Below are 17322 nucleotides of genomic sequence, written 5' to 3' on the forward strand. Positions count from 1 at the left end.
CTCAGCAGTAGAGCTGAAGTATTTTGCTGTGTGGATAGGTATGTAAATAACCAGTGGCTCAGTCAGCTATGAAATTTGCTGTCAATTTTCCCGTTCCCTGCAAATAAACATAATATTTTTGCTCTGTGAAAATATATCTATAGCACTAGACAAGTAACAATTTGGAATGATTATAGACTTGGTTTGTCAGTGGTATAAATTAATCACCCAGAGGCCTAAATTCTGATATATCACAATTGAGAGGTTGTCACCATTTGGTTTTGAATCTATTGTTTTGCTCTTTTTTTTTTAAACTTTTAATTTTTATTTATTTGTTTATTTATTTTTGGCTGTGTTCGGTCTTCATTTCTGTGCAAGGGCTTTCTCTAGTTGCGGCGAGCGGGGGCCACTCCTCGTCGCGGTGCGCGGGCCTCTCACTGTCGCGGCCTCTCTTGTTGCGGAGCACAGGCTCCAGACGCGCAGGCTCAGTAGTTATGACTCACGGTCTTAGTTGCTTCGCGGCATGTGGGATCTTCCCAGACCAGGGCCGTGTCCCCTGCATTGGCAGGTAGATTCTTAACCACTGCGCCACCAGGGAAGCCCTCAACATATATTCTTATGCAGGGAGAATAGAACTAAATCTTTAACTTTTGAATTTTCATTCACTGTGCAAGACCTCTTCATGGAAGGGTTATCAGGATGGGGTCTGAATGGTGGTGGGTGTTAGCGGATGGGGAGTGATCCCAGAGGCATCTTGAAATGACATTGTGGCAGTTTTCTGAGGTGGCTGGAGCAGTACCTGCTCTCTGTGTCTTGCATAAAGTGTTAGATGGCAGTAGTGTCACCTCCAAACTTGGGCTTCATTAGTAGGGTCTTTGCTCCCTACTAACTAACTAACATCCTAACTAACTAACATCCAGATAAAGAAAGAGTAAAATTTTTCTTTGTCTGGATGTTTTCAATGTTCTTACCTTTATGAGGCTGATGATAGGTGATTGCTTATTAAATTGCTTATTAAAGGGAATAACTGCAGTAAGCATATGTTCTGTGTTTTGAGAAGGATATAGTCTTGAACAGTATCTTCGACCTCTGAAAATTTGTTTGTTTAGAATGGGAGCGTGATTTGTATGTAATTTCCTGTCCAGTGATGTGTCCTGAGAGACGTTCTTTCTGAGAGGAAAGTGGGGTGTTTGGATTCTTAGAAATAGTAATAGCTGATATCTGTGGCGTTTTCTGTCCCGGCATTGTTTTAATCTTATGAAACCTCCCCAGATGCCGGTATTTTCTAACACACTAGACAAATACGTACCTGTCCTTGACTTCATAGAGGGTAGAAGACTTTTTTTTTGGCCACACCCCTTGTGACCTGAGGGATCTTAGTTCCCCGACTAGGGATCGAACCCGTGTCCCCTGCAGTGGAAGCTCAGAGTCCTAACCACTGGACCGCCAGGGAAGTCCCAGAAGACAATTTGTTTGTTGGGTGGAAGAATAGTCCTACTTCCTGAAATCCCAACTTTGAGTAAAGCTGACATTCTCAAGAAATACAACGCACATTTCTTCTTAAGAAATACCAAAAAGGATAGGTCTTTTAAGGTTATTTGCTTCCCTGAAATAAATATCTTGCCCTTTTATATTTGTTACTTAGATCAGATCTCGGAGTTAAATCACAAACAGAGGCTGTTAATCTAGTTCAAAATTTTTGCTTATTCCAGGCTTGGCTTTTTTGTCTTCTTAAAATAAACCTGTAGGTTACACAGAAACAAAACAAACAAACAAAAAACTGTTCCTCTGGTGTTGATGTTTGGCAACAAAGCTTCCTGTTTTTAGGTGGAAATGTAACCCTTTCACTGAGAGGGAGGGAGGCAGAAGGGACTGTGTAGCTGAGCTGCTGTGGCCTGGGGCTCTTCTCCCTGCTACATAGTTGGCTCTTGGAAGTAGGTCTCTCTCTGTCTCCCATTTGAGACTGTACGAGCAAAACAGTAGCTATTGTTGACTATTCAGAAATGAGTTGTTAAGTTCTAGAGATGAACATTTTACAAACGGTTTTTGGCTTGAAAAATATTAGAACTATGGCATCAGTCAGCGGTGTAAATAAAGGATTCTGGGGGTTCGTGTGTGTGGTATATGTTGCAATATTATAGTTTGGAAGGTGGAATAATAAAGTGATGTGACTGCCTTAAAAATAAATGAAAAAAATACACCAGAACTTAGTTTTTTCATTTAGGGAGGTGTTGTTCATTAATTATAGTGATAAGCCATTCATGAATACTTTTTCGAATTGTTGGAATTGGCCCATATGCCTTGGATAAATTTTTGCTGTGTTCAGTAGCTGCACATCATTATATTTTTGAGGTTTTGGGATTCAAGTTTTGGAAACAGCTAGTAGTGTTTTAAGAGCCAAGTCCAAAGAAGAGTATTGAGAAGTTGAGATGGTCACGGTCGCCTTGGTTCACTAATAAAGTGCAACTTATAAACTGTCTCTGAAGTTATTTCTAAAAGAAGAGTTAAGGGGGCTTCCTTGGTGGCGCAGTGGTTAAGAATCTGCCTGCCAATGCAGGGGACACGGGTTTGAGCCCTAGTCTGGGAAGATCCCACATGCCGCGGAGCAACAAAGCCCGTGCGCCACAACTACTGAAGCCCGCGAGCCTAGAGCCCGTGCTCTGCAACGAGAGAATCCACTGCAGTGAGAAGCCCGTGCACCACAGCAAAGAGTAGCCCCCACTCGCCGCAGCTGGAGAAAGCCCGCCCGCAGCAACGAAGACCCAATGCAGCCAAAAATAAAAATAAATTAATTTTAAAAAAATAAAAAAAAAGAAGAGTTAAAAATATTTTGACCAAAGCAGTATTATTCAAATAAACTTACCATTTCCTCAGGTGGTCACTTTGAAGGACACTGTTCATTTGGCACGTAGAGGGTTCCTGGAGGTTCTAGAACAGTGCTATCCAACAGAACTTTATGTGACGGTGGAAATTATTCTATATGTTGCATTGTGGCTCTTGAGCACTTGAAGTGTGGCTGGTGTGACTGAGGAACTGAATTTTTAACTTGATTACGTTTTAAAAGAATTTAAAGTGGCTAGTGGCTACCATATTGGAGAGTGCAGACCTAGAATATTTAGCTTTCAGCCTGACTTGTAAACTGGGGTGAGCAGCTTATGCTAAGATACCAAAAGTTATCGAGGCAAAGTAGGTTGTGGAATATCTGATCCCCCTCCCTTCCGCAGTGCGAAGAGTAGTAGAGAAGTCTGCAATTTGTCATTTGTGTTCAGTGGTATCCAATCTTTATAGCCTCTCCAAGTTTATCCTTGCTAAGGTGTTATCCGAAGGGTTTTAGATGAGAACCTTTCTTTGTACTTGCAATTTCATCATCGTCTTTTGATGCTCATGGTTCTTCCCTGAAATTTAAAACCTACCCCAGCAGCCAGCCCCCATCTGTTACAAACACCCATGGTTGGAGTGAATGAAGACTCAGCATGCCATTGGAAAAGGGGCTGCCAACCTTTGGTTTAAATCTTTGCTTGGTAATGGTGGTTAGGTTAAGATAACTGAAATGAACAAATGAAATACATATAGGGCCTAAAGGGAAACTCTAGACATCTTTTATCTTGTACCAGTAGAGTCTTAAAGTTTTTTTTTTTTTTTTGGCTGCACCTCGTGGCTTGTGGGATCTTATTCCCCAACCAGGGATTGAACCCCTGCAACGGCAGTGAAATCTCAGCGTCCTAACCAGTGGACTGCCAGGGAATTCCGTCTAAGGCTCTTTAATTAATTAATTAATTAATTAATTAAATTGGAGTATAATTGCTTTACAATGTGCGCATAGTGAAGCAAATCAGCCATATGCATACACACATCCACTCCCTCCCCACCCCCCACCCCACCCGACTAGACCATCAGCCTCTAAGGCTCTTCAAAGTCTCCTTTTCATTTAACTCTCTAAATTGATTTCTTACAAGAATCTCCTAACTAATGTTAGCCAAACTGAGCATCTCATTGTCTTATTCACATGCTTTATACCTTTCCTCTTCCTTCCTTGGTCTTTTCTGAAATTTTTCTCTCTGCCTTTTAAAAAATCCTGACTGCCAACAGCTGTTACTTCCCTTTGACACACAAGTTGCATTGTGTTCTTAGTTATTTTTCATATATGTGGGTCTTTTCTCTCCAACTGCATCATAAATTATTGAGCTTATGCCTGTGTCATATATATATATATATATATATTTTTGCGTTACGGGGGCCTCTCAATGTTGTGGCCTCTCCCATTGCGGAGCACAGGCTCCGGACGCGCAGGCTCAGCGGCCATGGCTCACGGGCCCAGCCGCTCCGCGGCATGTGGGATCTTCCCAGACCGGGGCACGAACCCGCGTCACCTGCATCGGCAGGCGGACTAGCAACCACTGCGCCACCAGGGAAGCCCTCATATATTTTTCTGTCACCTGTAGCAAGCACCAAGAATAACTTTTTAAAATATTGGGTATATCCCAACTGGTTTGTAAACTCATTTAAACAATTGAGACTATTTTTCTCATTTTTTGTAGTGAGCATAGTTTATAAAGTATCATGAGGGATATAATGACTAAAATACAGTTTCTCCCCCCAGGGCATTTGTAATCTGTAGAATCAATAGTCCATGTACACCCAGCTCAGTGTGCTAGGTGATAGGAAAGAGATACAGACTCAGTTCTATGGGAAATTGAAGGATGAACACATTTTCATTGGAGAAGGTTTTGTGGGCTGGCTGTATCCCTGAATTTGCCCTTGAGTAAAGTTTCAACAGGTGAAAATAACTAGGCTTGGAAAGGGCATTCAAGGCTGAGTGAAAAACCTGAAACAAAAGCATAGAGTGAAAGCACCAGGGCTTCTGTAGGGGTATTTGCCAGATCGATCATGTGGGTGATTCATGTGCATGTAATTGAGAAAATGAACCTCTGATCTTATCAGTTGTTCAGCAGTGTTTCTCAAACATTAGCCTCAGAATTACCAGAGGGGCTTAAAATGCAGATAGCTGGCCCCCCTCCAGAGTTCATTTCAGTAGGTTTGGGGAGGGTCCCGAATTATTTGTAGTTTTAGTAAGTTCCCAGGTGACGCTGCTGCACATTTTGAGAAGTGCTGATTCAGAGCTCCGGTCCATCTGACATCTGCCTTAGAGAAATGTCTGTCTTACATATGCAAATACCCCAGTGTCAGTGCATCATTGTGTTCATGTTGCTTTATGTACACACATCTGGTCTTCTTGTAGATTGTAAGTTCAGGCTCCTTACATCACTCAGCCCCTAGCACAGTGCTGCATCAGTGGTAATACAGTAGTAAATCCTGTGCTTGCTAACTTGACATCCAGATCTAAAATTATCTGAACAAGAAGCACATGCTTTGGGGAGGCCTTATAAACTGGGAAGCCCTTTGTGACTCAAGATGTAAAGCAAAAATGCCTATAGCAGCAGTTCTCAAACTTTTTTCCTTAGGACCCCTTTACATTCTTAAAAATTATTGAGGTCTCCAAAGAGTTTTTATTTGTAGGTTTTATCTATTGATATTTACCATACTAGGAAATAAAACTGAAAATATTTTAAAATATTTATTAATTCATTGGACATAATAATAAACCCATACATGTTATATTTCTTTAATGAAGAATAACTATTTTCTAAAGTAAAAAATTTAATGAGAAGATGGCATTGTTGTACATTTTTGCAAATCTCAATGTCTGGCTTTAACAGAAAACAAGCTTAATAGAAGTGAACTCCTGCATTTAATCTGTAGTGATACTTTTTTAAAAAAAATAAATTTATTTATTTTTGGCTGCATTGGGTCTTCGTTGCTGTGCGCAGGCTTTCCCTAGTTGAGGCGAGCAGGGGCTACTCTTCGTTGTGGTGGGCGGACTTCTCATTGCAGTGGCTTCTCTTGTTGTGGAGCACGGGCTCTAGGTGCGTGGGCTTCAGTAGTTGTGGCGCACGGGTTTAGTTGCTCCGCGGCATGTGAGATCTTCCCAGACCAGGGCTCGAACCCATGTCCCCTGCATTGGTAGGCCGATTCTTAACCACTGCACCACCAGGGAAGTCCCTATACATTGTTTTGACTGAAGTACATGAAGAAAATTGGCCTCACAGATTTATAGGAAAGGAAGAGCATTTTCAGATAATTATGGATTTTCTTCTTTAATACTACTCCAGGGCTTCCTTGGTGGCACAGTGGTTAAGAATCCGCCTGCCAATGCAGGGGACACAAGTGGGATCTTCCTGGTCTGGGAAGATCCCACATGCCGCAGAGCAACTAAGCCCGTGTGCCACAAGTACTGAAGCCCACGAACCACAACTACTGAAGCCGGCGCACCTAGAGCCTGTTCTCTGCAACAAGAGAAGCCACCGCAATGAAGAGTAGCTCCCGCTTGCGGCAACTAGAGAAAAACCTGTGCCCAACAACGAAGACCCAACACACCAAAAATAAATAAATAAAATAAATTTATGTATAAAAAAATACTACTCCAAAAACCTGATAGGCTGTAGTTTCTTAAAGGTGGCATCTCAAACTATATGAATGAACTTTTATTGTTACGTAAAAATCCATTGGTCTAATTTGTGCTTTGAATGAACCCTTTACCTATATGGGATTTTGTAACATTATACATTTTTGGTTGGAAAATATTGATTTACTGAGTTATGAGATCTTCCAAATATTGGCACATTAAAAATTATGTTTGTTAACACCATCGATCTCATCAGAAAAATCTGTAGTATTGCGAAGCTCACAGCAGAGGATAGGTTTTCCAAAATTCTTTCTCTTGAAAGCTTAAATTTTATCATTGTCAGCAAACAGTTGTTTTCCTTGAAGTGACGGCTCACATAGTTCGTTTTCAAGAAAATGTCTGCTGGAGATACCGAGTCTGAGTAACCACAGTTTGTCGGGGATTCTTTCAGGTGGAAATGGTGTTCCGTGAACAGAGTGGCTGATTGAGCTTGCCCCTCAGTTGCACGTGTGCTTTTTATTGAGACGGTCATTGTGCAGGGGTGTGCAGAAGTGTTTCACATGGACTTCCCATTTTGTTACTCAGAATATTAAAAAGGCACATATTCAAGGTTAAAATTTAATAAAATTATTCATTTTTATGCTTTATCAAGTGCTTTATCACATTCTTATGTGAAAGTAGTTTTTTTTTTTTTTCTGGAAGCACTGAATACAGAAAAGAATAGTACAGTGTGCCTCTACTGCCTTGATTATGGCATCTACACTTTTTACCCACTATTGTTTCTGTACCACTAGTGTAAATGTCAACATTGCAGGAGAAGGCAAGTCACGTCTTAGCAATATTATGAAAATAGTTTTGACTCCCTGAAAGGGTCTCTGGGTGCCCTAGGCATGCAGGGCTCACACTTAGAGAACCGCTGCATTAAAGTAACAAAAATCAGGGTTGGCAGGACGGCCTGTCTCTGTGTCACTCCTGTCTTAGAGATCTTACCCTCCACTTTGTAAGCTCAGAAACTCTTTTTTTTAATCCATATACTCAGAGATTAGACTCATAGTAACAAATTCAGAGATTGAAGTTTATAAAATATAACTTTGTATATTTATAATGAGTGAAATGCCAAAAGGCACCATTCCCTTTGGTTGCTCTTAGAAACCCAAACCATATGTGAGCAAAGGATTTTGGAGCATTGTCTCAAATGTCCTTAAATGCTGATTTTCACCCAGCTTTTCCAAATCTGCTCCATAGACGCCCTATGTTTATTTTCCAGAGAACCTTTTCCCAGGGTGAGTAAAATACACATTTTCTTTTTAACTCTTTTTCTAGACTTCTTGGGCTGTGCTTCTTTTTAATTTGGCAATACACAGTCACCTTTCTTTCTTCTTCTGGTGTATTTCATGTTATGTTAAATTACTCATAATGAAATGTATGTGTATACATATATAAGAATCTGTAGTTTAACAAGATCCCCAGGAGATGTGTGTGCACATAATGAACAACGGAGTGAATACCCATGTACACCCGACCCAGTTTAAGAAATTGAGCATTACCATTATGTTGACTTTCGATGTTGTTTTTATAACTGATTATTACAAAACACAGCATCATTTTTTTGTTAAATTTTAGGTTCATTATGTTTAGGTTGCTTTCTTCACAAATCCACTTTTTAAAAAAATTTTAAGTACACTGCCTCTTAACTACAATGTAAGACAGATAATTTTATACTTAACCACTCATCTCTGTACTGCTGGGTTCATCTGCTAATTGAGCCCAATTCCAGACTCTTTAACTCGGCCTAATATAGTTCATGTTTGTGATTATCAGTCTTCTCTCTCTGTCACCAGCCTCTTCTCTGAACAGTCTCTTTCGCTCCTTGCCTTGTCTAGAACTTGGCTGGTCTCTGAAGACACTGTTTCCCCTGCAGCCCTCTCAAGGGCCTACCTCAGACTCGACCGTGTTGTTTGATGCTGTAAATTGCTACTTCTCAGGCCTTCAGACACCGCGGCCCCTTCGAGGCTCTACCATGCTGCTATCCCCTGACCTCCGTCTCTTCCCTTCACTCCTTGTAGCTTCTGCCTCCATCTTGCTATCCACATCTCCTCCAGTCCCTGTATTTTAGACTCCCACAGTCCTACCAGTAATCCCTTCAGCGCTCAGGCCTCTGAGTTCCATCCCCACGGTCAGAGCCTTCAAGCTTCTCACTCTAAACACCACCTCTGATCCACTGACCCCTTGCTACTCAAAGGGGAGGGGATGTCCTCCAACTGGCAGGATTTTGTCAGATCCTCTGGAAGTGTTGGAAAGCAGAATCTGAGGCCCCACCCCAGAGTTACCAGGTCAGAATCTGCAGTTTAACAAGATCCCCAGGAATTCCCTGGTGGCGCAGTGATTCAGAATCCGCCTGCCAATGCAGGGGCCATGGGTTTGAGCCCTGGTCTGGGAAGATCCCACATGCCACGGAGCACCTAAGCCCGTGCGCCACAACTACTGAGCCTGCACACCTAGAGTCTGTGCTCTGCAACAAGAGAAGCCACCGCAATGAGAAGCCCGAGCACTGCAACGAAGAGTAGCCCCTGCTCGCCCCAACTAGGGAAAGCCCGCGTGCAGCAGTGAAGACCCAACGCAGCCAAAAATAAATAAAATAAATACATTAAAAGAAAAAAAAAAGATCCCCAGATTTGTATGCACATTTAAGTATCCAGTGTCTTCATTCTAACAATCCTTCATCCTCTTTGAGGTCTCTGATCCAGTTTTTCACTCTGACCCCGTCCTGTCTTCACTTGCCTTTTTACTCATCTCAGATTCCCCGTGCCATTTTTTTTTAAATTTTGATGAAGTCCAATTCATCTATCGTTTCTTTTGTTATTGTTTCTTGTGTTTGGTGTCATTTTCAAGAAATCATTGCCAAATCCATTGTTATGAAGCTTTCCCCTTATGTTGTTGTTTTTTTTTTTTTTTAAGATGTTGGGGGTAGGAGTTTATTAATTAATTAATTTATTTTTGCTGTGTTGCATCTTTGTTTCTGTGTGAGGGCTTTCTCTAATTGTGGCAAGCGGGGGCCACTCTTCATCACGGTGCGCAGCCCTCTCACTATCACGGCCTTTCTTGTTGCGGAGCTCAGGCTCCAGACGCACAGGCTCAGTAGTTGTGGCTCATGGGCCTAGTTGCTCTGCGGCCTGTGGGATCCTCCCAGACCAGGGCTCGAACCCGTGTCCCCTGCATTAGCAGGCAGATTCTCAACCACTGTGCCACCAGGGAAGCCCTCCCCGTGCCATTTTAATCACTCCTATAAAACACTCCTTTAAAATCACTATCACCTCCCTTGCTTTTCCCTTCTATTTTAATTTAACTGGCAGAATTTTGATTGTAGTTGAACTTAGCTATCTACCTTCCTCATATCTGTGCCTGAGCAGAAGCTTGTTATTAGAGAAAAAATAACGGGAGACTGGTTTCACTTTAAATTCATGACCACAAGCCTCACGTGTACTTTGGGCTGCTTGGCGTTCCTACTGCATTTCCCTAGTAAGCTCCTGTTTCTCTGCTCAAACACAAATATTTTTGTGTGTTCAGCACTCTCTCTGAGCCTCCCAGCCATTTCTCCTTTCCTGCTTACCCCACTGGCCAGTGAGAAAATGGAAGAGTACATTTTACATAGTAGTTTCTCAGGAAATATTTGTTGAATGAATGGATGACCATCTTGTGGGAAGATTTCCTTCAGAGAGTGAATCTGCTCAGCAAAGTACCAGGTCCCAAAAGCGCCAGCACTAATTTCATTGCCCTTGGGAAAGTCACTTACCTTCTCAGACCTTAATTCTCTTTGTCCATGAATGGGCATAAAGATATTTGTTCACCTACCTTCACAGCTATTTTGAGACACATATAAGGCAGTTTTATATTTGTGCTTTGTGCACTCTTGGCACTGTACATACGTAGGTCATTTTAGTAATACTAGTCCTAATGTTTTTTTTTAAATTATTTTATTGTTTATTTTTGGCCTCATTGGGTCTTTGTTGCTGTGCGCCGGCTTTCTCTAGTTGCAGTGAGCAGGGGCTACTCTTCATTGTGGTGCGCAGGCTTCTCTCTCATTGCGGTGGCTTCTCTTGTTGAGGAGCACGGGCTCTAGGCACGTGGGCTTCAGTAGTTGTGGCACACAGGCTCTAGAGTGCAGGCTCAGTAGTTGTGGCCCATGGGCTTAGTTGCTCCACGGCATGTGGAATCTTCCCAGACCAGGGCTCGAACCCATGTCCCCTGCATTGGCAGGCAGATTCTTAACCACTGCGCCACCAGGGACGCCCCCTAATTTTTTTTTTTTTAGTCCTAGTGTTTTTAATTGTGGTATGTGGTCTCTTCTGAGTTTGAACGTTAGATTTAGGGAAAGAACTTGGGCTCTGGAATCACACTTGTGTTTACCTCTCTGCTTCTTAGCTGAATAACTTTAGGTGGCAGGTCATTAACAAATGAGGAAATACATGTGTTAGTTTCTGAGGTGTTCCTTCACTGAAGAAGGAATAGTTATAGTACCTAATCTATAGTATTATTATAAGGCCCAACTGGGATAATTAGGATAACAATTATTTCTAAATTATAATATTCTGGTGTTATGGTCCTCAGGTGTTGGGATGATGGGGGTGTCTTATTTTAGATCCAAAACTGTTGATTCAGTGATCATCAGTGTCAAAATTTCACATATTCTCACTGTATTAGTGAGGCAAGAATATCTTTTTTCCTTTCACATGTGTTTTGGAATTGATTAGTTTCAATGTGACATTCACTGACCTTGAAACACTATGCAGAGCTGTTGCTTCTGGATCATTACATTTTATGGGTACCATGACCAAGACTTTGATCTGTTGTTTCTCAGTGAATTGATTTTTTTTTTTTTTTTTTTTTTGCGGTATGCGGGCCTCTCACTGTTGTGGCCTCTCCCGTTGCGGAGCACAGGCTCCAGACGCGCAGGCTCAGCGGCCATGGCTCACGGGCCCAGCCGCTCCGCGGCATGTGGGATCTTCCCGGACCAGGGCACGAACCCGTGTCCCCTGCATTGGCAGGCGGACTCTCAACCACTGCGCCACCAGGGAAGCCCAGAGACAAGTTTTGAATGGGCACTTTTCAAAAGAAGAATTGCTGTGACCAATGAACACAGGCAGATGCTCAAATTTGTTCCTAATTAGAGAAATGCAAAATAAAACCACAATGAATGTCTCAACATCACACTGGCCAAAGTTAAAGTCTGGCAATATCAAGTGTTGGTGAACTGGAACTCATACACAGCAGGGGAAAAGGAGAGGGATATTAAATGTTAAAGATATGCTTACCTCATAATCCAGCAATTAAACTCCTAGGTAAATGCCCTACAGAAATGTGTTTATGTGCACCAAGATGCTCGTTGCAGCATTGCTTATAATAGCCCAAAACTGAAATCACTATAGAAGTGTCTGTCGCAGTAAAATAAAGTGGTACTAAGGAAATGGCACATCATACCGTAATGAAAATGAATAAATCACACCGACACGCGGTGTGAATTGTATAAGCAATGTTGAGTGAAAGATACCAGACACAGCATACAGTGTGATTCCATTTTTATACGTCAAAAGTAGGCAAAACAAAATAATCATATTGATGCACACATAACCGGTAAAACTGTTTTCTAAAAGGGGAGTATTGCCATAAAGTCAGAATAGTATTTACCTCTGGGAGACAAAGGTGAGGCTAGAGGGGACACACAGGGAGGTTTTGGAGTGCTGGCAGTGGCTTTTCTGCATCTGGTTTGTGATTACATAGCTGTTTGCTTCACCCATTAAACTGCATATCTGTTTTATGTACATATCTGTTTTATGTACTTTTCTGTATATTTTACAAAATTTAAAAGAATGAGAGAGAACTTGTACTATGAAATATTAACAGTGATTAGAGCCATAATTATTAAAATAGTGTGGAAAACTAGAAGGCCCAGAATAGGTCCAAGACAAAAAACACAGAGTGTTTTTTTAAATTGCTCCTAATTCTCTTATTGAGACAGACTAGATTTTTCTCCTTCATTAAATCTTGGTCACAGTTCCCTGCTTTGGGATTCAAGTAGCTCAGGTGGACCGAGAGCTAGAGGCATGATGATTAGACAACAGAAGACGTAAGACTTTGGGTCTACGACTGTTCTTGGGTTCCTGATAACCACACGCCTGTTTCTTAGGCCGAGGCTTTTAGTTGGCCAGTGTTTTGTGAGCTTAGCACGTTGAGCTGCAAGGTTTGAAACTGGCTGAGGCTGGCCTAGTCGTTTATTGTGGCAGTTTTCAGAATTTCTCTTTAGGGAGGAGTGCTTGACCTGAGCCCAAGAATTCACTGTTTAGCCCGAGTGAAATATTTTAAGGGATACTTCATCCTCTCTTCTCGCCGCTATAGTAGCTTTTCCAGGACGATCATGCCTCCTTTGTCTGTTCTGTCCTTAACTACCTGACCCTTGTCACTTTATGATATTGGACCAGGGTGAAGAGTAGCCAAGACACAAGACCCCATGGTAATCTCTGCACTTGGCTTATCGCCATCCTCCTCAAATATTTTTGCTTGAGTAAATAGCCTAGAGGAGACTCAGCGAAACCCTCTGTCTGTCTAAGGCAGTAGCAGGAGCAGGTAGCTCTGCTGCGGCTTACAGACTGTGTATGGTGAGGGTCTGGCAGTAAAGCACGTGGTTTCAAATCTGACTCTGAGTTAGAACCACCTGGCCTGGCACACAGACTCCCAGCACACTGCCACTGTCCTGGCAGTGAGGGTGATGGTGGTGACAGGAGCCCAGGAATTTTGTATTAATAGCCAGGATCAGCAACTCCTGTTTTCAGGCACACAGCAGTGCTTTCTCTGTTAATCCCAGTCTTCCCCCAAGCCACACGGCTTACCTTTGACTTTGTAAAAAACACTTTGTGCCGTTTTGGACCCTCTTGAGAACCATGGGGAGTCTTCAGAGTGAGCCTAATGAGGCTACTGTCTTGGTTTGATTTCCGTTCAGTCTGATTATCTTTGTTTTTTGTTTGTTTGTTTGAAGATTTTTTGATGTGGTCCATTTGTAAAATCTTTATTGAGTTTGTTACAGTATTGCTTCTGTTTTTATGTGGTTTTTTGGCCTCGGGGCTTGTGGGAATCTTAGCTCCCCGACCAGGGATTGAACCTGTACCCCCCTATTGGAAGGCGAAGTCTTAACCACTGGACCGCCAGGGAAGTCCCAGTCTGATTATCTTTGAATAGAAAAACTTACATGGCTATATTAGTTTCCTGGGGCCGCCATAACAAGTGACCACAAACCGGGTGGCTTAAGACAACAGATTTGTTCTCTTACAGATCTGGAGGCCAGAAGTCCAAGATCAAAGTATCACCAGGGTTGGTTCCTTCTGGAGTTCTGAGGGAGAATCCGTCTCATGCTTCTATCTTAGCTTCTGGTGGCTGCTGGCCATCCTTGGCTTATAGTCACATGGCTGCAATCTCTGCCTGGGTCTTCACCTGGCCGTCTCCTCTGTGATCTCCTCTTCTAATTAGGACACTTGTCATCAGATTTAGGGCCCAGGCAGGTGATCCAGGACGAGCTCATCTCAAGATCCGTAACTGAATTACGTCTTCAAAGACTCTTCTTTCAAATAAGGTCACATGCATAGGTTCCACATGGACATATCTTTTGGGGAGGCCACCATTCAACTCACTACAGGGACCATAGCAGCTCCTCTGTTAGCCCTAGCCAGATTGTTTACTGATGCTTGGCATTGCTTGTAAGAGAGCCAGAGAGTGAGGTCTGTGCTTCATCATCCAAGCTCGACTACCAGAAAAAAAAAGCAAAATGCAGCCGTTTGAGAGAGTCAGTAAATAGCATTTTTCTCTTTGAATTTTGTTTTTTTGGGTATTATGTCTAGAAATATTTTTCTGTATTCCAAAATCCCAAGGTCTTCCTCCTGTCTTAAAGAGTAAAGGGCAAGGTACTGTTTTGCCTGAGCCCAGAAGTTGTAGATTCATACTTGGTCCTGAGTAAATCAGAAGTTCATTGTGTTTCTGAGGAGAAAACAAAGATAACTTCCTTTTAGTACTTTCCAGATATGGCTTTTTCTTAACAGAGTTTGAATTTGAACCTTTCTCTTGTTTAACCTATACTTGGCTTTATACTGAGTTATTGTATAATTCTTTGGATTAAACAGTATATACAATTAATACGGGCTTGTGGTCATAAAACTTAAGCAACATAGATGTCAATGAAGTGAAAACTGAAAACTCCCTTCTCTTCCCCCCATTTAGTTTGGTGCACGTTTTTCTGAACCCTCTTCTATGGACTGTGTGGTTTTCAGACACTGTACTGATCTGGTATTATTAGATACTATAAAGAAAAGTGAATATATTGCCAGCCTTAGCTACTTGTCTTTAGGATAGTAAAGTGCTTTTAAATCTATTTCAGCAGCATCTTCATATTTTTGATATTTGGAGTTTTCTAGGTTCCTAGGTTCATTGTGGAGATGGTTATCATAAGGAAATGTTTAGGCTGTGAGAGCTACTTTGGTAACTCTACTTTCTTTCTCCTATAGATTCTAAACTCTTTTTATATTTTTCTCTTTGCAGATTTAACCCAGAGACTGACTCCACTATAGAAACACCCAGTTCTATCAATGACTGGGGAAAGATAGTGGCAACAGGCAAAGGAAAAACAGCTCTGATATACTAAGGACAATGAGTATGCTAAAACCAAGCGGGCTTAAGGCCCCTACGAAGATCCTTAAGCCTGGAAGCACAGCCTTGAAGACACCTGCTTCTGGTAATGCTTTATGTTTCTCCTTAACAGCAAGTTTTTCATCCTATGTGAAGACTTCTATTTGAAAAATTTAAAGAGACAATCTTTTTTTTTTTTTGCGGTACGTGGGCCTCTCACTGTTGTGGCCTCTCCCGTTGCGGAGCACAGGCTCCGGACGCGCAGGCTCAGTGGCCATGGCTCACGGGCCCAGCCGCTCTGCGGCACGTGGGATCCTCCCGGACCAGGGCACGAACCCGTGTCCCCTGCATCGGCAGGCGGACTCTCAACCACTGCACCACCAGGGAAGCCCCCAAAAAAGACAATCTTATAAAACTTCATATTGTTGAAAATATTTGAAAAAGTTTCAATTAAAAGACATAGAATTTTATATTTAGTAGTCTTAATCAGTGAAGAGTCTATTTCATTTATTCAGTGTAAGGTTCTGAAATAGTTGTCAAGTTAATTTCAGTATTTGATCCTTACAGTGTTAAAGTGTTTCTTCAGTTTTTCTGCCCATGTGTCTTCCTGAACTCATCAGGACTTTTCTCTTGGGGTTTAGGGATATATATATATATATATATATATATATATATATATATATATATATAGAGAGAGAGAGAGAGAGAGAGAGAGAGAGAGAGAGAGAGAGAGAGAGAGAAAACAAAGACTAATCTGGCTTAAAAGATATGATGACAGTCATTGACCTGAAATTGGCCATCATCATCAAGGGAGCATGTAGTACAGTAGCTCAAGTCTGGCTCATGAGGGAAAACCTTCCCCATTTTATAGATGAACTTGTGTCTTTTATTATCTTTAACAACCTGTTCCTCATCTGTTCTCCATCTCCTCCTTCAGCATTTCCATTTCCATCCCATAATGATCACCTAAGGTCTTTAGTAAGAGAGGCAAGAGAGAAGCATCTGATGCTTGCTTTTACCATCTTTTTATGTGATTTGTATACTATTAGATCTTATGTTTTCAGCCTTTCCAGACAGGTGCCCACCATAATCTATTAAGTACAACATTTTTTCTTCAAGTTCTTCCATAAAGACATTCATTGGTCTTCCTTGAGGGAAGGGATCTTTGTGTTTGCTTTTTTTTTCTTTTTTTTTTTTCACTGCTGTATTCCATCCACACACCTAGAAAATTGCCTGGCAGGGAACAGGAGCTCAGTAAAAATGTGTTGACTCATTGGAGATCCTGAGTTATTTACATTTTATGTATCAGGATAAAACCCGATTCTTTTCAGAGAGGCCATAAAACATTGTAATAGGGAAGAATCTTTTGTATTCTATTACAAGTTACTCACTAAAGGGATGTTGCCTGTAAGTTTAAATTATACATAATGGCCCATCTCTTGGAACCCTGCTTCCCAGATAATGAGTGTTAAGCTGAAATACCTTTGTTCAGCTCACAGGAAGCATCCTGACCAGGCCCACCTGTGAATGACTGCGGGGAGGAAGAAATTAACCCATGCCCTCTGGAGGCTGATGAGAACCAGGAAGTGTTTGACGTTACTCCCTCCCCTTTTAGTATAAAAGGAGCCCGAATTCTAACTCAGGCAAGATGGTTCTTTGGGGCCCGAGTCACCATCTTGTCGGTCTGCTGGCTTTCCGAATAAACTCGTTAGTCTTTGCCCCAACAATTCGTCTCTTGGTTATCTGACTGGTGTGTGGTGAGTAGTACGAGCTTAGACTCGGTAACAACATCTTAGAGGAAAGCTCTACTGATAAAGCAAAGGATTGTGAAGAAATGGGTTTATTTAAGGACTATTTAGTCTTGGGGAAGTCAGTCAAAATTGGCATCCCCTTCTCCTCAAAATCCTTCCTCTTTTAAGACCCCTTCAAACGCCAACCCTTCTATAAGGCCTTCTACTGTTATATTTACCCCTGTTAGAATTGTCTTTTTCACTTTTAGTATTTTTCGTGCATACCTTCTAGCACTTGAAGTCCTTGAGTCCAGGGATCATGAGTAATTCAACTTGGTTTCTCCAGTATTACTTGGCACACATTAGGTTTTTTTAAATTAAGATTAAAGCAGCTTATTAATACTAAAACTTATACGCTTAAAAGGAGGTAATTGCCAAGGAATTCAAGACACTTTTATGAACATTGTTTTTCAGAAATTCATG

General features: G+C 41.7%; 1 protein-coding gene across 4 annotated transcripts in view; it reads left to right on the top strand.

Annotated features, from left to right (window-relative positions):
• Positions 1–15042: 15042 nt before the first annotated feature.
• Positions 15043–17322, top strand: part of CLIP1 (CAP-Gly domain containing linker protein 1) — a 93953-nt gene continuing 91673 nt past the window's right edge. For all 4 annotated transcript variants that reach the window (XM_079717659.1, XM_079717660.1, XM_079717658.1 and 1 more), the window contains exon 1: positions 15043–15215. In XM_079717659.1, the coding sequence (XP_079573785.1) occupies positions 15131–15215 (85 nt within the window). In that variant the 5' untranslated portion in view covers positions 15043–15130. The remainder of the gene's footprint in view (positions 15216–17322) is intronic.

The sequence above is a fragment of the Hyperoodon ampullatus genome, assembly GCF_949752795.1.
Source record: "Hyperoodon ampullatus genome assembly, chromosome: 13".
NCBI classification, from domain to species: domain Eukaryota; kingdom Metazoa; phylum Chordata; class Mammalia; order Artiodactyla; family Ziphiidae; genus Hyperoodon; species Hyperoodon ampullatus.